The following is a 22,974-nucleotide window of genomic DNA, read 5'->3' on the forward strand; positions in this document are numbered from 1 at the left end:
AACATGTTTCTTTCTCCTTCACCATCAGTCCTGAAGCTCTGCAGGCATCTGTGAGCAGTTTACTCAGGGGTTTGCTGCTGTAAGCACGGCGTTCAGTCTGTCTGTCTGAGCAGCTGGGAACACAGCGCTTACCTTTGTAAACACCGACCACTTCTGCTTTTGCTGTCCATCCCTCATGCTCATGAAATGTGAAAGAAAAACATCCAGAGGGAAATTCAGAACATGCATTTATGTATCTGTCTGTTGTAGAGCTGAATTGTGTTGCCATGTTTTCACAGTATCCATTTATATTCGTTCAACAACAACGTTTTGTGGTAGATTTGAGCTGTTTTTTTTCCACAGTACACTGTTAATTATTCATATCCTAATAATTTTCATAACCTTCCTCGGAAGGTTTGGTCCATATTGGCATGATAGCTTCACACAGTTGCTGCTGATTTGTCGGCTGAACATCCATGATGAGAATTTCCCGTTCCACCACATCCCAAAGGTGCTCTATTGAACGGAGATTGGGTGACTGTGGAGGCCATTTGAGTACAGTGAACTCATGGTCATGTTGAAGAAACCAGTCTGAGATGATTCCAGCTTTGTGACATGGAGCGTTATCCTGCTGGAAGTAGCCATCAGAAAATGGGTACACTGTGCTCATAAAGGGATGGACATGGTCAGCAACAATACTCAGGTAGGCTGTGGCGTTGAAATAAGTGGTACTAAGGGGCCCAAAGTGTGCCAAGAAAATATCCCCGACACCATTACACCAGCAGCAGCAGCCTGAACCGTTGATACAAGGCAGGATGGATCCATGCTTTTATGTTGTTGACGCCAAATTCTGACCCTACCATCTGAATGTGGAGCAGAAATCCAGACTCATCAGACCAGACAATGTTTTTCCAGTCTTCAATAGTCCAGTTTTGGTGTTGCTGTGTGAATTGTAGCCTCAGTTTCCTGTTCTTAGCTGACAGGAGGGTCACCCGGTGTGGTCTTCTGCTGCTGCAGCCCATCTGCCTCAAGGTTGTGCGTTCAGAGATGCTCTTCTCAGACCTTGGTTGTGACCAGTGGTTATTTAAGTCACTGTTGCCTTTCTATCAGCTCCAACCAGTCTGGTCATCAACAAGGCATTTTCGCCCACAGAACTGCTGCTCACTGGATATTTTCTCTTTTTGGGATCTTTCTCTGTAAACCCTAGAGATAGTTGTGTATGAAAATCCCAGTAGATTAAAAGTTTCTGAAATACTCAGGCCAGCCCGTCTGGCACCAACAACCATGCCATGTTCAAAGTCACTTCAATCAGCTTTCTCCTCCATTCTGATGCTCGGTTTGAACTGCAGCAGATCGTCTTGACCACGCCTACATGCCTAAATGCATTGAGTTTCTGTCACGTGATTGGCTGATTAGAAATTATCATTAATGTGTATTTTTAACCTGAATGAATTCCAGCTACAAACTTCCTTCGTTCTTCCAGAAGTCACTTGAAGTTTCTCTGCGATGGTCATTGTTGGGCTTTAAACTCAACAAACAAAAAAAGAATTAGAGTTGATGGATGATGTTTAAGAGCAGACTATTAGCAGCGCCTTGATGCTAATAATGTGTTGTTAAAAATCAGTTGAAGTTAAGTTCAGTTCAGTTGTGATCCATGATTGCCTTTCCAGCCAGCTGCAGTGTACCACTTTCACCCCTCACAAGACGTGCAAGTTCAAATCAGGACTGCTCCACTCCTCTCAGGCCTTGTTCTGAATCTAAAAGACATGGAGGCATAGCAGTGGTGCAAAGCTTATCCACCATTATCAGAGGTTGTAAAGGGAGAGACATGGCATTAAGATGAACGTCAGAGCTGGAAGGATAAACATCATGTGAGAGCATGTGACGCTGGCTCTGTTATTCACACCTCACGCTGAGGTACAGATGTGTAAAATCCACCCAGACAACAACATGACAGCAGAGCTTTCGTGACGCTGCTGTAAAAAACTGGACCAGTCTGTTTTCCTGCATGCAGACAGTGACTGATCATATTCAGCACCTTGAACAGAGATATGTGCTCAGAGAGAGTCAAAAAATCAATTCTGTAAAAAGCACAGATCAAGAGAGAAGCTGAGTCAAGTGAACAAAGGAGAAGTCTTTTGAGTGATGAAAAGAGGAAAAGAATGAGAGTAATTACACCCGTGGCCTTCCCTTCTCTTCACTTTGACAGGACGGCATTGTTCATGAGGAATTCATCAGAGAGGAAAGTGAAAGGACAGACTTGTCTGTTAAACAATCATCAAAAAACTTTTCCGTAAATTTGCATTTACATCCTGTGATTCAAAAACACGTTGGTTTCTTCTTCCAGGAGGAAGGACGACTCCTCCTCCTCACATCTGATTGTTACCTTGAATGTGCCAGCTGAACAAATCCAAGGTGAGGTGAGGAGAGGTCAAACACCTTCGGTTTAATTTAAATTCTAATGGTGCGCACAGAGGAATACAACAGCTACGAGTCTGACTGAGATAGTCCAGAAGAGTTTTCTTTAAGAGCCACTCATCCACAACAAATGGGTCAGTGTAATTTTTTGGGCGGAGATTGCAGATAGAAATAATACATTTTGTGTCTCGGTCCAGAGGTTTTGGCCTTTCAGCACAACTACTCGAGGGAAAAATGCAGCATAAACAAAGAACATAAACCACATTGTGTTCTTATTAAAAAGCATCTCAACAAAAGTTTCTGCAGTTTTGACCAAAGCTCTTCATTTTGACTGAGATGTATTTTGGGAGATTGGAGATGGATTGCATCATGATTGAATAACAAAGAAAAGGATTTTCAGTAGACTGGGGAGGCGTTTTTTTCTCAGACATGATGACACTGTTTGGAAATGAAAGCATGACTGATTCTTTCTCAGGTCAATATTTCCTCTGTGGTTGACGTTCGATCGAATGTTTCGGCTCTGAGGACACAGTTTGAGATGTTTTCTGCTTCTTCTTACATCAGAGCATAAATCAGGTGACTGGGACGATTCTGTTAGAGCCTCAACAACTACGAGCCACTCTTTCTTCTGTAATCACACAGACTACATCTGTTGTCCATTCACTCTTTATTTTTTCCATTTGTTTGTTAAACTGTCCCTGGTCTGCTGTCTGATTCTGGCACTATTTCATCAGTCTTTGACTTTGCTGTGGCCAGCTATCTTGGCTGGGTCTCCCTCTAAAAGCAGATTGTAATCTTAGGTGGTTACATAAAAGGTGAAATATTGTTTTTTTTTCCTCCTCTGTTTATTTACTTGGCTCTTTTTCTTGATGCACTGTTTGCTTTTTCTTATCTGTGAAGCACCTTGTAACCCTGCTGCAGAAGGTACTTTATAAAGTTTAGTTTAATATTACTGGACTGTGTTCTTTTCAGAGGTGACTCGAGGACACGACACAGCAAATTGTAGCTGAAAGTCCATTTTCATACTGCCTCAAGCTTTAATCTCATATTGTATTAATTACAGCACTAAATAAATCATGTTCAAATTAAACTCACAGACCACTTTATTAGGCACACCTGTCCAACTGCTCTTTAATGCAAGTTTCTAATCAGCCAATCACATGGCAGCAACTCAATGCATTTAGGCATGTAGACATGGTCAACACGATCTGCTGCAGTTCAAACTGAGCATCAGAATGGAGAAGAGGGTGATTTAAGGGACTTTGAATGTTGCATGGTTGTTGGTCTGAGTATTTCAGAAACTGCTGATCTACTGGGATTTTCACGCACAACCATCTCTAGGGTTTACAGAGAATGGTCCCAAAAAGAGAAAGTATCCAGTGAGCAGCAGTTCTGTGGGTGAAAATGCCTTGTTGATGCCAGAGGTCAGAGGAGAATGGACAGACTGGCTCAAGCTGATAGAAAGGCAACAGTAACTCAAATAACCACTGGTTACAACCGAGGTCTGCAGAAGAGCATCTCTGAACGCACAACACGTCCAACCTTGAGGGAGATGGGCTACAGCAGCAGAAGACCACACCGGGTGACCCTCCTGTCAGCTAAGAACAGGAAACTGAGACTACAATTCACACTGCAACACCAAAACTGGACAACAGAAGATTGGAAAAATGTTGCCTGGTCTGATGAGTCTGGATTTCTGCTGCAACATTGGGATGGTAGGGTTAGAATTTGGTGTCAACAACATGAAAGTGTGGATCCATCCTGCCTTGTTCAGGCTGCTGCTGGTGGTGTAATGGTGTGGGGGATATTTTCTTGGCACACTTTGGGCCCCTTAGTACCAATTATTTCAACGCCACAGCCTACCTGGGTATTGTTGCTGACCATGTCCATCCCTTTATGAACAGTGTACCCATCATCTGATGGCTACTTCCAGCAGGATAACGCTCCATGTCTTAAAGCTGGAATCATCTCAGACTGGTTTCTTGAACATGACAATGAGTTCCCTGTACTCAAATGTCCTCCACAGTCCCCAGATCTCAATCCAATAGAGCTCCTTTGGGATGTGGTGGAACAGGGGATTCTCATCATGGATGTTCAGCCGACAAATCAGCAGCAGCTGTGTGATGCTATCATGTCAACATGGAGCAAACTCTCTGAGGAATGTTTCCAGTACCTTTTTGAATCTATGCCACTAAGGATTAAAGCAGTTCTGAAGGCAAAGGGGGTCCAACCCAGTAGTAGCAAAGTCTACTTAATAAAGTGGCCAGTGAGTGCATCTGGAAACATCTCACAACACTCCATCTGAACTGTGCATAGACTACTTGAAAAAAGTTGAAGCTCTGTAGATTCTGCAGAAACTCAACAACTCTTACAGCTGACATCTTCACATACATGAACTTATAATGATGTGAAAATGTGCTTCATGAATATCCAGAGTTAAAAAAACACAGACAATCAGATCAGTCTGTCTAACACGAGTTTGGTTCTGCTTGAGGTTTCTGCCTGTTAAAGGGAAGTTTTTTCCTTACCATTGTAACTTGCTAAATGCTGTCAAGTGCTGAACTCACAAGGAGTTGAGATGGGACAAGACTTCTTGTCTTATCTTAACCTGTTTTGATGTTGGGTCTCCTTTAATCAAATACAATCTTATTGATGTTAACAGGTAAGTGTCCTCAGGAAACAGTTGTTGTGATTTGGCGCTAAATGAATAAAGATTGATGGATTGAAAAAAGTTAAAGATGCAGAATGAGAAATATTCAGGGTTTAAAATGTTGTTGGCAGAAAAACATACTTATAAAAGAAAAACCTGAAAAACAAGAATGGTAAAACCCAGATCCTGATCCTGGCACAGAAACTCCATGAGACCTTTTCCCTACATCGCCCCCTGATGGAGAACATTTTCCTTGTTCAGAAGCTTGCTGATGTTTACGCAGCACATAATGCTGCAGAAAACTGACCATGAATCTTCTGGTATCAACAGACAATTAAGGGACAAGTGTGGTTTATTTCATAACTCTGTGATGATGGTATGAGTGTGTTTGTGACTTTTTTTGGGAAGTTGATAAAAAATAGAGCTTTATGTTACTTTCACAGATATAAATGTCAGTAAGAGCTTCTGGCCCTTGGTCGTTTTCACAAAACCAAATATTGTCTCCTGAAAAAAGTTTGGCCACCAAGTGTTGCTGTCTTTAATTGCTGTAGAAGTAAAAGAACAAGGAGAAATGGTTTGTTTGGGTGGTTAAACCAAGCGCCCCACATACATACAGAGCCCTTAGAGCAGCAGCTCACTCCCAAGCTTTCTCCCAGTTTCCCTCTCCTCTCAGTGATCTCTTCCCTTGCTAAAGGCAAAAAAGCCTCAAAATAAACCCAAAAAGTGAAAAGACGAGATCGGAGCTCACTGCTTTTGCACATGCATTGGGAAACGGGCAGTTTTTCTCTGATTTGCATCACTGATTGAGTATTTCAGAATGAATATAAAAGTCCCAGAAAATCACATTACTGATTCCTTTTACCTCAGAATCTGCAGTGAAACCACAACACGCCAATCAAACCTTGACTATCATTCAGAAGCTATTTCTGACTTCAGGCACGGATTTAATTCATAATGGAAATTAATTAGAAAGAAGGTTGCATTCAACCTGAGCTTCAAAAGAGAAAATGAAATAAAGAAGGATATCTTGTGATATCTCTGTTTTTCTAACCTCAATAACGGCTCATGTAGCACAGAAGCACCGTAGAGAAGCATCTTTATTAGGTTACATACAATGTTTTACAGTTAAGACTTAAATAACTTCCAGTTTTGTACATTATCACAGACAAAAAGTGCGACTTCAATCACCACACGTCACTGAGCTGAGAGCACGACACGGAGCACAACGATCAAATCAAACACATCGAGGATCATCCGGGTAGAAGGTGGAGGGAGAAAACGACACCGCTCTTTGTTTCAGCTCATTCCACAGAATGAACCTCTGATTATTGAAATGGTAAAGTACGACATACAGAGAGTACACACTCATCCACGCAGCGAGACACAAACACACATGCACTGGAGCAGTTCAGCTCCGAGCTGCCACGGCTGGAGCCTGCTGCTGGTCGGTGGACTGGAGCTGCCTCCCAAGGTACTCCCTGTGAAAGACAGGAGGAGAGAATTAAGGCTGAAAATATCAAACACAGACAAAAGGTGATGTCATTGACTCCAGCCCACCTAACAACCTTTAAAACCCTTTGAATTACTTTCAGCTCACTACATTTTGCTCTCATTTTTCATGTTGCTAGGCGCCGCCCTGTTGGTTGTGGCAGCTCTCTCTTCTCTGCCTGTTTCTTGTAATTTTTTGTCTCTTTTTCATCATCTTTGTATTTGGAGTGGGTCATTACTTTGAATGGTTCATTTGTTGGTCATGGACACGAAACTGGTTTTGTCTTCCATGATATTTTTACTATTTTTGCTCCTGTGTTTGTCTGGAGATCCTACTTGTAACCATGGCTGCATTGTTTACATGTTAACTCAGCTTTTAGCAGCCTGTAGCATGTCAATGCTAACTGGTGCAAGGCCTGATGTCTACCCACAAGGTGAGGAAGAGGAGGTGAGGATGATGTGCTGGTACTGAGGTGTGAGCTAAGAAGTGACAACAACGACCTGTTATTCCATCCGTCATTATTGGGAACGTAAGATCTATCTCCAATAAGATGGACAAGCTACCTGTGCTAACCCAGCAACAGAGGGAATACCAGAAGGCAGAGTAGCATCATGCTATTCACAGACAAGGCTAACGGAGCTAACACCAGACACCAACACCACATTGGAAGAGCTTCACCTCCTGTGAGCAGACAGGATACAGGAGACAGAGACTGAACAGACTGCAGAAGAAGCTCAGTCCTGGACCCTGTGGAGGTGGAGGCTGGCTGACTGGAGAATGATGGACAAGCTGTCATCATCTATTTTCTTGTGGACCTTTTTGCACTTTCTATTCACTTTCTTACTTTTGTTTTCTTGATTGCTGCTGTGACTCCTGAATTTCCCCTCTGGGATAGATGAGGTATTTTCTATTCTGTTCTATTTACAAGACAGCATGAAGGCTGGACATGGACATCATGTTAAAGTCCAGAACAGAACAACAACAGAAAAAATACCAACCCAACAATCTAAGTCGAGTTTGAGGGAACAAACCCCTGCTTGGGAAGAAAAACAAGGTAAAGAGGGGAACAAACTAAACTCTCCTCTTTGTGTGATGCTCAGCGTGTGTGCGAGGGAGAAAGCCTCGGCACTACCTGCCCCTCTTATCATCTCCTCCTAGCTGAGTGCTAATAGCTAAAAGCACTCAGGTGAGCTGCAGGGAGAAGGTAGAGCAGAGAAACGGGGGAGAGACGCTGATGTGTTGGCAATAAATAGAGACAATTTTAGTTTCAATTCAGTTTCCCCTCTTTGTGTTTCTGATCTGTTGGACTTTTTCAAGACCTGAATTTCATGTACACTGTCCAAAAAATTTAGTAACAAAGCACATTTCATCCAGTTGCCTTTAACTGGACGGACTGGGATTTTTAAAAAGCAACCCAGATAGATACTTCTGATGTCCAATGCCCATACTACTACAGTTAGTGGCTATGTTTACATGCAGTCATCAATCGTTCCCTATTTGGAATATCCACAATAACCTGGTTGGTCATGGACACGTAAACACCGATAACCTTTTTAAAAATCCCAAAAAAGCTCATATTCTTTTTTTTAAAAACTAAAAAATCAATGTTATTGTGAATGTTTCAGAGAGCTCGTCATTTCAACGGTCTTCCTTTTTTTTTTTTTAAGAATGTGAACTTCTCTTGCTGATCCTGACCCAGACATGCTGTCTCTCCAAAACCTGACATATGAAGTCATTATTCGAAAAGGGCACATATACATTCGGCTCTTCTGGTCGTAACATTTACAAGTGTGATACTGTAAAAAAAAAATCAAAAAGGCTGTCACAGACCTTAAAATGTGAATAAAGGCTGAGATACCCTCAGAGGGAGATATATTATATTAAAGATAATATTTAAATCTGGATCGTAAGAAACAGTATTAGATACAAATTTTTAAAGGTTACGGTTAGGGTGAGTGCTAGCATGTAATCTGGATCTATTCTGCAGAGCACCAAAGCGGTTGGATCACTTTGCCACACATCCTCCTGTATTTACAACCATTTAAGGATGACTCACAGCAGTGAGTGAATGCAACGGTCAGTGGAGGCCACAAAATAACCTTTTCTGATTCATAGAGATAAAACGTTTCTTTTCCACCGTGTTTCTTTTTTGGTCTCTCTTTAAATTCCAAACATTAATCATCCTCAGGGAGCACTTCCATGCCTGCACTTCAGTGTTCATCATGTTGATGAATAGTAACTCATGAGACGGATCAATCAGAGTATGCAAAAGACAGATAGTAAAGTAAAGATGGGGTTTGAAATATGTTTTTGTTTGTTTCAGGCAGGAATTAGAAACATTCGCCTTCTCCAAAAAACAAAATTCTACAGGTCTAAACCTCCAACATCTCAATGAACTACGCCCCACTTGCTACCAGAACTTTTCTGCAGTATCATGAAGAAAATTAGATCTAAAAAAAAAGTAATTTAATAATAACATTTCATCTTTTGAGCTGTCAGGGATAATATTCGGCTGCCTTTCAAACAGGAGCTATATATTGATTAAGAGTGCTGCCAGGTTCTCATTAAAAAGCGATGATAATAACCGGAAGGATGAGCGTTCGTTATGAAATCATTTTTCTGCAGTGAGAGGAACTCACTGATATATCTGGTGTATCTGCAGGCAGCTGATGAATCCTTCAATTAAAAACAAGAAGCTCCAAAACATAAAGATATGGAAAAATACATAAGAAAATACTTTGGTATTATAAAAATGCTTGTAATTGCTCTAAATACATTCTTAATAGTTAGACTATTGATAAGGTTGTCAATTGATGATATTTGAAAAAAAAAAAAGTTTCCAGCTTTTGGAGTTAGGTCAACTTGTGTTTGTTATGATCATGTTGGTGACTTTAGTGAAAAAAATGTCATGTTTCAAAATGAAACCCTTTTCAATGTCATTACAGATGTGTTTTTTTGTTCTTTTCTGTCACCATGATCTAAATACAAAAAGAGCCTTAACTCTATAGAGCCCAGTGTAGCGCAGATGCTATGATTTGCATATACAATTTCGGTGGCAGTAGATTTGAAACCAGATCATATGGATCTATCATTCTTTTGACATTTAAAATCTGCATTTAACTTTCTGTTACACCTAAATCATGCATTTTCAATATGTCCCAGAGCGCGTGTTTGTATAACACAGGATGAATCATATTAACAAAAGCATGATCCTGACCGTGTTTGTTTTCATTGCTTCTGAATTATCTTCATCACGTTTTTACTTTAACATTTTTGAGAGTAACAGCCACAATATTTCTGTATTTCGAAAAACTTGTCAAATTTTTGTATTCTTATGGTTCATTACGCTTTTTAGCAATTTATCTAGTTGGTCTGGACACAAAGTTTTTTTTTTTTAGTCAAGGGGACATATAGCACAAAATCCACTTTTATATGGTTTACTAACAAAATTATGTGTCTCTAGTGTGTCAACAACACCGCCTTACATAAAAAAAATCCACCTATCCGCTTCTTTGCAAGCCCAACTTTTCTACAAATCTCTTCTCAAGTGAGCTGTTTTGAAAATGCAGCCCAAAATAACGACATTTTGGACTACGCAAATCTCTGGAATGGAATGACACCATCTCGTCTGGCAGTTTGTCCCGCCCTCTTCCTGTGTCCTCCTTCACTCCAGCTATTGCTAAACTATTTGTTTTTTGTTTTTTGTTTTGACTGTGTGATCAACATAGTGACCAAAGTGAGGGAGCGGTCACACTGGCCATCCAAACCGTGCCGTGCTTAAGCACGCTCTGCCATTTACCATTGTACGGTTTTGAAGCCAAAATACCCCGTCACAGGCGCAGCCATTGAAGCAGTTGTGCAGCCAGACTCTGCACAACTGCATCTCATAAGGGACTATGAGGAATTCTGGGAGAATCTGAGTGGAGCCGGGTGACAAAAATAATTTTTTTTTCTTTCGAGAGTCTAATTACTTCTTGACTCCACCACCCGACATATTTTATAATCCCCGAAAAAAATACATGAGAACTGCAGCTGTCAATCATTGTTACTCCCTACGTAAAGCCTCATTTTTTAACCTTGTGTAACTACTGAAAACGAAACTTTTAAGAAAAAAGAGGACTTAAATACAAGTCAGCCAAATGCTATCTTCAAATCACCACAACAATCGGATGTGAGAAACATTTCTACGAAGTGTAATAATTTTTTACAGTTTGACCACAGCCCATCTGGAATGACTAGGGAGATGGATTTTTAACCAATATTGAGCCAGTCACCAGGGGGAGCAGTTTTTATGGTGACCTCACTTTGAGCCGAGCAAGATGACGTCCTTTTTTTTTTTACCGTCTATGGTGAAGACACACAAGCTTCTTTTCCCCCACCCAGCGTCTGAGGATTTAAGGGTGAAGTGAATGGATTTCATTTGCACAAGACTACTTTAGCAACGACAGTCAGGATTTGCTGTAACTTTGCGATTGAACTGGATTCATTTGATTATTTATATTTGTTAAGATAAGATAAAAATACTTTATTCATCCATCGAAGGGAAATTTATGTAGTTTGGGCTCATCTACCAAATATTAAAGAATCAAATTATTGTTGTAGTATGAAAGGGTTGTATTGACACACAACAAAAGTTTTATGCAACAAATGATACTACATTATGTAAAAATGATAAAATATGCTCTGCCAGACTTAGTGTAGTAGGTCTTAAAGGGTGAAAAAGTCTCATTACATTGTTGAATAAAAACAGAATTAACATGGATACCATCTGCTGGATGTCGCATTAATACAAATTTTGGTATCATAGCAGCTAAAGTGGTTCTTCAACTGATATCGATTGTTTAAACCCTGGTTTGCCAGACCTTGTACATTAAACATTGGCCACAGTATAACAACAAAATAAAGAGTCATACAGAGGACAGAGCAGAGTGGAGATAAACAGAAAATCTCTTCAGTGGAGATTTTTTGTTCAGCGTGAATTTCTTAGCAAGGTCGATTTCCATTTTTCCTCTCCCTGCAGCTTTTTCAAAGCGAAACACATATGATCTTGAATCGACATTTGGCTATTCTGCCGGGCTTGTGTTTGAATTGCAATCTAATGATATATCATGAAGCTACAGACTTCAGCTGAAAGGGCTGTGTCTCTGGGGCTGAGCAGCACAAGGACAGAAAGAAACTCGGCGGCTGATGGGACTCAACACTGAAAACAATCCGTGCAGGGCTGAGTGGTATGAACAACATTCTTTCTGAAGTTATTCAAGTTCTACATACATGTCAAAGAGAAAAGCTCTTTAAAAGTCGACCAAAGGGCAAAGAGATAAGTAACGCTTTCACACATTCGTTTCTGTGGTTGTCATGACAGCAGGGGCCTTCAGTTGGTGAGTATGAGAGCTCCTTCACAGAGCACGGACAAAGATGAAGCAAGCAACTCAGAGGGGCGGTGCTTTCTTTGAAATAATCCTTCAAATGATCCTCGCTGCCAGCAAAGTAAGACCATAGGTTTTCAATCTACAAACAATCAATCAATCAATAAATAATAATGAAGGCTTTGTTATTCTGCAGCCGCATTACTATCATGAAGGGGAAAGCGCCCTTGACTAAACCCGCATGTCTCTACCGAAACAAACAAACTAGAAGCACATCACCCAACACGTTTCAGAGACACGCTGGCAGAAACCCTCTCGCAGTTTCCTCTTTGAGCCTGACCTTGAGTTCTGTTTTGACACAGAAACAAATCAGCTGAAGTACAGAACATCATCATCTCTTCCTGATGAGTTTGTTACACAGGCAGGCGTGGGTGAATAATGACTTAAAAGAAGTAGATACAGGGGATGTATAAGAATAGATGGATGTAATGATGTGTGCTCAGGGCTTTTAAATGAAACTTCTGCCGAGAAAAAAAAAAAATCACTTTCATATCTGATCACAATAACATTTTCATGAGTATAAAAGAAGATGCTGGATACTGCTCACAGCTCCTGATGACAGTTTATTTGCAAGTTTTACTCCTTTTTGTAAGTTTGTTGTTGATGTACAGCATTCGAAGCAGCTGTAAGGCGTTTCTACTGGTTGTTAAATAGAATATCAATAGAGATGAACGACAAGCTACAACCATAAATAATATGGATGCAGTTATTATCTGTTCCTGAGCTTCCTTTCTGACAGCTATAGAGCACCTGTTAGTCATGTGAGCTGAGCTGTGTCTCTGATTGGACAATCAAAGGATCCCATAATCTTCTAAACCACCAAGTTTGAAAAATCCACCCCTCTATTTGCGGATAGCAAAATTAGCATTTCACACCTAAGCCGTTTTTTGACTCAGGCTGTAAATAGGCTCTTCAGTGCCGTTTAAGCTTTTTGGCTGGGTGTGTCCATGGTCTTTCTGCAGCCAGCCTCAAGCAGATTCTCAGTGATCAGCATCTTTTAGCACTTCTGCATAGGCTTAATTTTTCTAAACTGGATGTTGCTTATTGGCTACAACACCAAATACGAAAAATGTATTTTTTCAAGTTTTAATAATAACATTAAAATTACCAGTAAGAAACGTTTTTTTTTCCTAACCTGTAATTATTTAAAGTATAGTCACCTTTTTACATAATTACTATAATACAGAACTATTCTCATGATGCCACTCAAAGATACTGCTCTCCAATAAGAGTTTAAATGTAGCATCTGATGTCTGTTATTCTTTCACTTATTACAAATAAAGCAAATTTCAGTAGCCCCCTGCTAAAAAATTAACTACTTGGCCCTGGGGGACTTGATATTTGATCTTGAACTAGTCTCACCTTTACATATTCGCCTATTCATAATTAACGATTAAAAATGAATTTTTCAGTGCAAAAATCTGTTATTTCTTTATGCTGATTTTCAGTTACTGTGGTTGGGAGTCTGGATTCATTTACAGCCTGGACACCTGGTCACCAGTACAGCAGTGAGAAGCTACATCCGTCCTTTTTCTTGAAGAAAACAATTTTTTGAATTCATTTTGTAGTTATGTTGGACACTTGCAAAAAGAAAAAGGACAGAAGAAAGTTAAACGTAAAAGACTGCTCACCTTCTGTACACCAAGCTACGGTAAAAACTGAGTTAACAAAGTTTGCTTGTTGTCATGTTTCAATAACATAGTTACGTTGCTACAAGCAATTTATTACTTTGTCGCTTTGCATCCCCCAAAAGTTGTCAAAGTGGAGCTTAAAAAAAAAACCCATTTACTTCCAAAACAAATGCATGTCATGTCAAAAGTCACGTCTTTCATTCTTTTACCGCAATCACCGCAGAACTGAACGTCCTCACAGCGCCTTCAAATCTAAATTACCATGACATGATGGTAAGTTAAAACTACATTGCAACAGAGAGTGCAACAATGCCCAAACCTATCAAAGCTTCAACTGTTATTGTATTCTCTGCTTTTATCTGCTGATATTTATACCTTAAACTAGAAAAGCACTCAGAGAGCCCAGACCTCCACCAAGAGTATTGTGATTGTCACCAACACTTTAGTCCTACTTTAATGTTATACTCCCTTTCAGCAGACTGTCTGCTACAATTTAGTGTTAGTTGTAGGTTTGTACAATAATTTGTTACATGACAGTGTTGAAAACTATGATGACCCAGTACATATTTCATATTCTGGATCTTAGTATCCAGAATATTGGCAGGATCTGGATCGTACTTTTACATCTGTCAGAAATCATCGTGACCTTGATGATACAGAATCCTTAAAAAAAATCCTGGATCCAGACAGTGATCCAGATCACCTCAAAAATGTTATCACTTCTTCCTTATCCTTTTTTGAATATTTCCTGAAAATTTCATTAAGAAGAAGCCTGGATGTCTCAAAAATAATGGTACTCCACCTCATAATATCATTGATGAGCTGGGAGAAGTATGTGGTGACGCAGGTCAAAACTAACAGTTACTGAAATAGTTTATGTCTGCGTGAAACAGTCATTTATGAAACAGCCATATATGAAACTTTTTCATTATAGGGCACCATATGGATCTAACAAAGCATCGTTATCTTTTGACCGCCTGCAGAACGCCTGCTGTGTCGTGAATGAGAGTTGCAATTGTGACTGAAGGCAGAGAAGAGATGCACACACAGCAGGTACCTGTCTGCAGGGTAGCTCAGATATGAACACGTTTACGTTTCTTTGTAGGATGTAACCACAACAATCAGCATCAAACTAGAGGTTACTTCTTATTCTCCAGTTTCTTCACTTTGTTTTCATTAGCACTCGCTCTCATTTGATTAGAAAAAAAAAGAAGGAATTACATTCCAATTTTTTCTATACTATTGAACATAAATATAACACAGATCTTAGTGTTTCAAATCATGTGTTATCAGAGAATGAATCTGTATCTAATGTAGGAAGCAAAAAAAAAACCTTTTGGACTGAAATCTCCTCTGGTGATGGCAAAAAAATGTATCACCAGGAGAGATCCTGCTAACAAACGCACAGATAAAGGAAGTGATCCATGACTTCACAGGCTCCAGCACCAGATGTTCAAGGATTCCTGCTGAGAGTGATATGTGTGAAGCAGCAGGGTCTGATAGAGTCCATGACCAGGTAAGAACATGTGGGAAAAAAAGGCGTCTGATATCACCTATGACATTTAAAAAACAACTATTACGGAGGTTGATGTCTACCCGTTTACAACAGATACTATCTAACCCGTTTTCCTTTTTCCTGTAGGCTGAGGCTGAAAATCTTCACATTGATACATGAAGTTAAGCCCTACTGAAGCAAACATATGGTCCACACTCAACAATATGATGACAGAGAAGGTAAAACAGCTGCAGAGAGGGATTTCAGACACATTACCTCTATCTACTTTGGCTTAAGAGAGCACAGTCTGTTTCAGATAATGGCAGCCAAATTTTCTTTTTCATGTAAGATTTTTGTTTCCAAGAAACCAGCAGGAATGAAATCCCAGAAAGATGAGAGAGAACTAGAACAACTGGATCTGATAAAAATCTGCTACTTTTAACTTAAAGATGAAGACTTGTGAAGTACAAGCAGTCACTTTAAGGAAAATCATTCATATTTGAGTTTTTAAATTCATAGATTTATATGCAATAAAAACTATATGTCTGAAGTTAAAACCAAAACATGTGGTGGTCAGGCTGTTACTATCTTGACAGTGTTCTCTGTTGAACAGCTCATTTCATCACCCAGTGTTAGCTTACTGCCCAAAGACAGGATGAGATACAGAACCCAATAATTCCCAAAAAAGACATTTCATTATCTTTTACTTTTGTTCAGTCCTTTCCTGACAAGTCAAGAACCATTAAAGTTTTCTTTCGGAGACAAAAAGAAGTGTCAGGATGTCTTATATCTTTGATATTCTCATTATCACATCATGTCTCTACTTTCAGTGTCCGGTCCTTTTGTCCTGGTAATTGTGTTTTTGGAGCCAAATTGAGCTGGACATATTGTTCATGAATGACTTGGTAATAAAATGTTGTAGGGTCATTATTTTTCCTGTTTGTGAGTGCTAATAATAGGTGATGTTTGCAGTATCTACAATGAACTCTACCTGCATGATGGTTGTTTTCAATGTGTCCATGTGCTTTGTAGGGATGCTGATTTACAGCAATCTGTGATCGATTTTTGAAAAAGCTGACAATCATTTATTAATTAAAGAGCTTTCATTTTTCCTCCAACACAAACAATATCTAATGATTTTTCCCTAAATCATATTTTCCACAAGAACATCTTGTGTATAACAAAGTATTGCATAATTACAGAGCAGCTACAGACAGGTAAGTTGTTTAAAACTTGTGTAATCGGGCCGATTATGCCTGTCACCGATTAATCAACATCGGCCAAAATGTAGCTGATTATAAAAAATTTTGCTCCACGGAGATTCTGTCACTCCTGTTCCTGTGTGTCTGTGTGTTGGGCTGCACACTGCCTGAGTGCCCGCCCCCCCGTCCGCCATTATGTAATGTGAGACTATAGAACGACATTTTAACATCGTCTAAGTTGTGTTTACAGCTTGTTCTTATTTATCATTGGTTTACACTACAGTTCTTAGGTTGACAGTTTTATAATTTAAGTTCCTTGTTTTAATTTAAAAGTGTTCTGTCTCTGTCTTGAATCATATGGGTATTATAATATTTTGTGTTCATATACAGTATATATCCTGTGTATATAAATGAATTTATTATATTTATCAGTCGATATATCGGATATTGGTCGACATATTGGATATATTGGCTCTTTTTTGCCCCCAGTATCGGTATCTGCATCGGCCCCAAAAATCCCATACCGGTCGGACTCTAGTATCAACACGAGGAGCAGGCTCATGAAGGTAACATTATGGTCAAAGACAGCGAGGCTCAAACCACTAACTGTGGCATGCTACAACAGAAGAACATTCCAGACTCAAAGTGTCTGGTTTTCTGCCTTCCTGTTCTTATGGTTTGGTCTCAGTCAACAGGTCTCTTTTCAGAAGAAGCAGTAATGTTTTGTGGTAACCCTCAGCCCACAGCTGAGTGTCCCTGCTGTGAAAAACACCTGCCAGTTGTTGACATTGAAACATGCTTTAGACTTAGGGATGCACAAGCCTGATCAGTCCAATACTGACTCATAAAGGGTCAAACCATAGCGCAAGTCTTAGTTCTGTGATCATGTGTGTTCATCAATAATCGTCATTTTGTTTTACAAAGTTAGACGAGTCTGGTGTTGCAAAAACATAACTAATATTAAATCAAAACTGCTATCTGATCGAATCAATCTGTATCGGCCAATCCAGGTATGGAAAAGGTGCTGACTTGAAACATCACCCTGATTGCTGAATACATATGTGCATTGGATGGACAATCAAACTCAAACACATGTCTGAGTACACCCTTAAAGGGCAACTCCGTTTTTTTGACACTTGGACCTTATTTATAGGTGTGTACATGCTCATATACTCACTCAGACAAACATCGTGCAGCTCGGAGTCCTTCAGAAGTTATTTAGATCCAATCGATTTAAGCCGTACTTAGCGGGGGCCACGGCAAGGGAGCTTCAGCGCGGGACATAATCTCTGCAAAATCGCTCATTCCGGCTATATTTTTTCATCCTTCACCAGTGTTATCATAAAGTCAACTCCTCTTCTGTTGCCATAGGCAAACACTGTCCACAAGCGCACCACCAGTTTGCGTTGAGTCGTGGACGTGCTCCTGTTTGTTGTTCTCGAGCCAGCTCTTCGTCTCTCTCCCTCTGCATCCTTCTTTCATGGAGCTCCTCGTTGTGTGCTCAGGCTCAAACCGGTAAGGACAACCGTCAAACGTTTGTTTACCAGGTCAGCTCTGGGTCAGCTGACCCACCTGAAGACGGTAGACGAGCCGACTTTATGATAACACTGGCGATGGATGAAAAAATATAGCCGAAATGAGCGATTTTGCAGAGATTATGTCTCGCGCTGAAGCTCCCTTGCCATGGCCCCCGCTAAGTGCGGCTAAAATCGATTGGATCTGAATAACTTCTGAAGGACTCCGAGCTGCACGATGTTTGTCTGAGTGAGTATATGAGCATGCGCACACCTATAAATAAGGTCCAGGTGTCAAAAAAACAGAGTTGCTCTTTAACAATCAGCTTTGCAATAATTAACTATTTGTTAACATCTCTTGTGCATTGTATCTGTTTCCGAAAAATAAACCATGAATGATAAAAAGAACTTGATTTAGAGAAAGTTTGCAGGAACTGTCTAATAAAAAAAGTTAGAATATTCATTTATTTCTCAGTGCTTTTACTTTTGGACTGGAGAGTTTTTTTTACAGCTTGATTAGAGGTTATTTGAGCACTTTAGGTTTGAGTTATACCGCAGAGAATTTCCTATTGAAGAAAATTCCTCTTTTAACTTTCTTCTCAGTATGCTGAGTCCATTGACCTGAGACGAGACCAAGCACAACTCTGCCCACTCTCAAGCCAAGCAGACATCTATGTAATTAATCAAAAGAAAGGAAAATACCTGCAGTCTTTTTATAATTTGTATGCAAATGAGAGGGAGTTGCATTCTAGTATTCTACCCTTAGTTCAGATTTAATTTCAGGGTCTGAATTTCCTCAATAAATCTTTTTCTTGTTGTTGTTTATATGGCACAGAATAGAAACTATGAATGCTTCGATGAATGTGTTCATACCAGTTGTGGACCATTAGCTTCTGCACGGCCAGCAGTGCGTTGTAGCGGACGAGCTGATCCTCGTGGTGCATATGATTCATCACAAGCTGTTTTCCACCCAGCTGCTCAATCACCCTGCAATAGGAGGAATAAAAGGAAGAATAGACAGAAAAGAACCTTTATTCACACAGGAAACAGGTACTATTTTCACATTTAGGTCATTCAGTGGATGAGCAGGTAATTACATCCAGCCTGACTGAAATTTTCTAGATACCAGACAAAAGATCACCGGCCCTGGGAGAGGCTGTAATGCTCTGCAGAGAAATAGGCTTGCATAATGCATGTGTTAATGCAGTACATGATGTGATTTGAGAGGAAAAGCTTAGGTGAAAATATGGCCGATGTTACATATATTCACTGAGGTCAACCAAGAGACAACTCCAGGGCTGAAAAATGATCCTCAACCTGATGATGGATGATAAAAACTGCATTCCCCCAAAAGGCCACTGGAAGCTGCTCCCTGAACAGCTCTGTAGCTGATTTTGCTCCACAAAATACTCAGACCTCCTTTTCTCATTTAGGTTATAGTTAGTTGGAATATTAGGCTTGATTACCAAATTCAAGCCGTCAAACGATCATCCACAAATCAGGGAAACAGGATTCTGAGACTTCACTTCAGGGAAATAAGACTGATAGAGAGAAAAGAAAGCAATAATTGATCTGTCAGTCAAACAGAGTTTTGGGGCTGGATCTCAGTCTCACGTGGAGAGGTTCAAAAGATATCAGGACAAGAAGTTGCAGCATCAGAGACTGGATGACGTCAGAAGGAGCAGACCCCTGAAGTCCAACACTGATAAAAAAAACTCTTATTTCCCAGAGGTTGCAAACTGGCAGGCTGCTGGCCAGTGAGTGATTCAAGATACAAGTAGAGGTGTTTTTCAATAAATAATGGTGAGCAGGAGTCTAGAGGATCAAAAATTGTCATTAAAGTAACTTTTCAGTTGAATAGCCAGGTTATGCTGATTTATATCTCATGTTTGACATCCTTAAGTTAAACGTGAGCCTCAGGTGCTGATGAGATGCAGGAATGAAGAAAAGGATTCAGCTCGTCAAAGTTCAACTTAAGACACAGAAGAAAGATTTAGTTAAGCTATTGCAGGCACTAAAGGAAATGAGATTTAAGTACAGTAAAAATGATTTGATGGGGCTCCTGCAGCACTTTTGCATGTCACCTCCATACTCTCTGTCTATCTGCTGCTCTATTCCTCTGTCCTATCCTTTCTAAAACAAGGAATAAAAGCCTGAAAGAAACTCTACTCTTTCAAATCAGCCAAAATAAAACTGGAATTCTTTTTCAGTTCAGTCCTGAGGTAGAGTGTGCAGGCAACACTTTCCCCTTTGTCCACTAGCCCTTTCACTAAATGGAACAAGTAGTTGAACACAATGAAGATGCAACGGGAAAAAAGGATCTTGTCCCACTTTGTGTTTATTTTTTATGTGACCTGACCAGAAGTTCTCGTGTGTAGACAAAATGACCTGATCAGGTTGTGTTGTTTCAGCCCATTTATCTAAAAACGGGGGCAAGCCACATGAGAGTGCTTTGAAAATGTTCTGGCTATTTATTCCACAAAAGAAAGATGTTAATTTTATCACAACTATCACTAACTCTAAAACTGATGCAGGTGTTCTTGTAAAAAACAAATCTTCTTTTTTGCTTCCCAGAAGAGTTTTTGGATAAGAAATATAAGTAAAGCACAGATGAGCATTAAAGCAGAGGAACAGTTCATTGATCACTGGTATCATTTATGCCGTTGGTGAAGTAAAGACAACAGCGACTCACAGCGTGCTTCCCTGCGTGTGCTGCAGGTGTAGACAATAACAGAAGACAATCGGTCTGCACCTGTCTCAACATTTATGCCAACATTCAGCGGAAAGCTAAGTTTGTTGATAATATACTGCCATGTTCAGTGCCTGCAAGTGCCTTTGGATCTCTATCTGTGGCAAAGATAGGCCTTTTATAGATTTCTATTAACAGCTTATAGTCAGTTGTGTTTTTTATTCTTCTTCTCTTGTTGTAATATGGTAAGCAAACAGCTTTAGAATGTGCTACAGCCACTGCCTGGCAGGAATACCCCATTACAACCAGTACATGTTAAAAACAATGAATTACTTTTGTCTTTACGTTTCTGATGTTGTTCGGCTATCAACAGTATCACCTCCAGCTGTTCTCTCAGCTCCTAATGAGCTGCTGTTTAAGTTCCCCAAATGTGTAAGCAGTCTGTTTTGATGAGAATGTCTCCAGATGCAGCCACAAAGAGGTACCAGCGTATCACACTCTGCATGTAACTCACCGTTTGCCACGTGGATAATGTCGCACATACTCTCCAATGTCGTGGGCTGCCACTGCAATGACCTGAGGATCATCAGACACCTCCAGCAGCCTTGTCAATATCCTGATAAAAAAAGGGCAGATAAGAGCTGGACACAGAAAAGCATTGATCTCTCTGAGAGTCTGTGTTGATTTAACCTTAAGAGTGAGGAATAACTGAGTTTTCAAAACGCAAGGACATGAAACAAAGTGTTGAATACAAAGGTGTCAGTCGGGGTTCAAGTCAATCCAAGCGTGAGCGAGAATCAGAGACATGGACTAAAAAACAAGGAGGGTAACTTAAGCCTGAGCTTTTCATAGAGAGAGGAGAGTGATGAGACAATGAGATGGGCAGGTCGGGATTTCTCCTGAATGGTAATAGGCCCAACGGGGAGAGAGTGACTGGAATAACAAAGAGCACAGGCACAAATTGATGTCTTATCTCCTGTGATCTGACTCTGGTTAGATACGCACAAACAGAATGAAAAACAATGTTAAGAGGGGGTAATCTTTGAACAGAGTGACGGCGAGATTAACTGTTGAAGGGATATTCAATCACTGACCTCATCTTTATTAATCTAAGTTTGGTGTTATATTGTCTAAGAAAGGGATGTTCTGTCAAAGTTTAACCAAGCATCAAAAACTGTTGGACTGAGGAAAAGGTATTCACTAGTCTGCAGGTTTAATTGAGTCAGTAACAGCGGTATGTGACTAATTAATCCTTAAATCACCGGTAAACACTAAAGATTTTTTCTTCAAATCATGAATGTGTCTTAGTTTCCACATATTCAATTATTCAGACAGTTGTCGAGACACTTTTGAATCATATTCCCCTTCCAAAGCTTAATTTCAGATGTACCTTCAGGCAACACGGAAATTTAATTAAATCTTAATGTCATTTTAATTTCAATTGTCTCACTCAATTTCCGCATGCGGATCAGAATAGATTTCTCCGGTGGTGATGTGTTACTCTCACAAAGTCTCGATGAATGTTTTCTACCTCCAAAATGAATCCATCACTGATGCCAACTGTCAAATTAAGCAAACCTTTTTCCTCCTGCATAATCTTACTTGAGGAGCTCGTAGTTCTTCTCGTTCAGGCGAACAGCGTTCTCACGCCAAAACTTCTCAGACTTGTGCACCGGGCTCCACTCCAGACGGCCGGACTTGAGCTCAGAGCTGTACTCATCAAATGAGCTGTTGGAGAAAAGATAAAGCACTGAGGAGTTATCTCACAAAGTGATCAATGCTCTTTGTGCCTCTGCTAAAAACAGTCTTTTTCTTCCTTCTGTTGGAAAAGAGTAGTGCTTTAAAAGACCCTGAATACTTTCAAGTGAACTCAAGAAAAGACCTCTTTCTAGGTCCATGAAGCCTTTAAATTGAAAAAGAAAAATGCTTTAGAAAACAAAATTCTCCACAAACACTTATGTTTAAGTACAAGATGATAACATCCTGTATTCTCTGGGAGCCGTGTTGAGCTTTTAGTTGTAAAGGAAATCCAGTTTTTCACTGCCTGCTCTCTGCAGCAGAACTACTTATAACCAAAAATAAGATGTTTGGCAAACTTTGTGTAATCATGTATTATTTACAAAAAGAAGTCCTCTGAGTACCTGAGATCTTGCACGCTCTCTCCCAGCCTCTCCAGCAGGAACTTAATGTCCTCGGTGATATCCTCATCATCGTACTTCTGCTGCTCCAGGTTCTCCAGTTGCTTCAGCACCTTACACTGAATCATAGCCAGAGCGTACTCCTGACGAGTCTCCCTCTCCGCTGATTTCTCCAGGAGATTCTGTCGTAGAGAAAATCAGTAACAGAAAGTTAGGAACAGGTGTGGAACATTAATTAAGCCTCTCTTATGAGAGCAGTTTGTTTAAGAAATGTGACAAGAAGCTGTGGCAGATATTTGCAAACAGATGGAGTCTTAGATGCAGGCCCAAGACACAAATGGTG

General features: G+C 40.1%; 1 protein-coding gene across 3 annotated transcripts in view; it reads right to left on the minus strand.

The window, feature by feature from the left end:
• Nucleotides 1-6,126: 6,126 nt before the first annotated feature.
• Nucleotides 6,127-22,974, minus strand: part of atp6v1h (ATPase H+ transporting V1 subunit H) — a 30,003-nt gene continuing 13,155 nt past the window's right edge. For all 3 annotated transcript variants that reach the window (XM_074689373.1, XM_074689371.1, XM_074689372.1), the window contains 5 exons: nt 22,635-22,813; nt 22,096-22,221; nt 21,008-21,109; nt 18,678-18,791; nt 6,127-6,525 (listed from right to left, as the gene is read on the minus strand). In XM_074689373.1, coding sequence (XP_074545474.1) covers nt 6,456-6,525; nt 18,678-18,791; nt 21,008-21,109; nt 22,096-22,221; nt 22,635-22,813 — 591 coding nt within the window. In that variant the 3' untranslated portion in view covers nt 6,127-6,455. The remainder of the gene's footprint in view (nt 6,526-18,677; nt 18,792-21,007; nt 21,110-22,095; nt 22,222-22,634; nt 22,814-22,974) is intronic.

Source organism: Halichoeres trimaculatus, unplaced genomic scaffold (assembly GCF_033239565.1).
Source record: "Halichoeres trimaculatus isolate MK-OKI-2021-1 unplaced genomic scaffold, fHalTri1.1 fHalTri1_scaffold_15, whole genome shotgun sequence".
Lineage (NCBI taxonomy): Eukaryota > Metazoa > Chordata > Actinopteri > Labriformes > Labridae > Halichoeres > Halichoeres trimaculatus.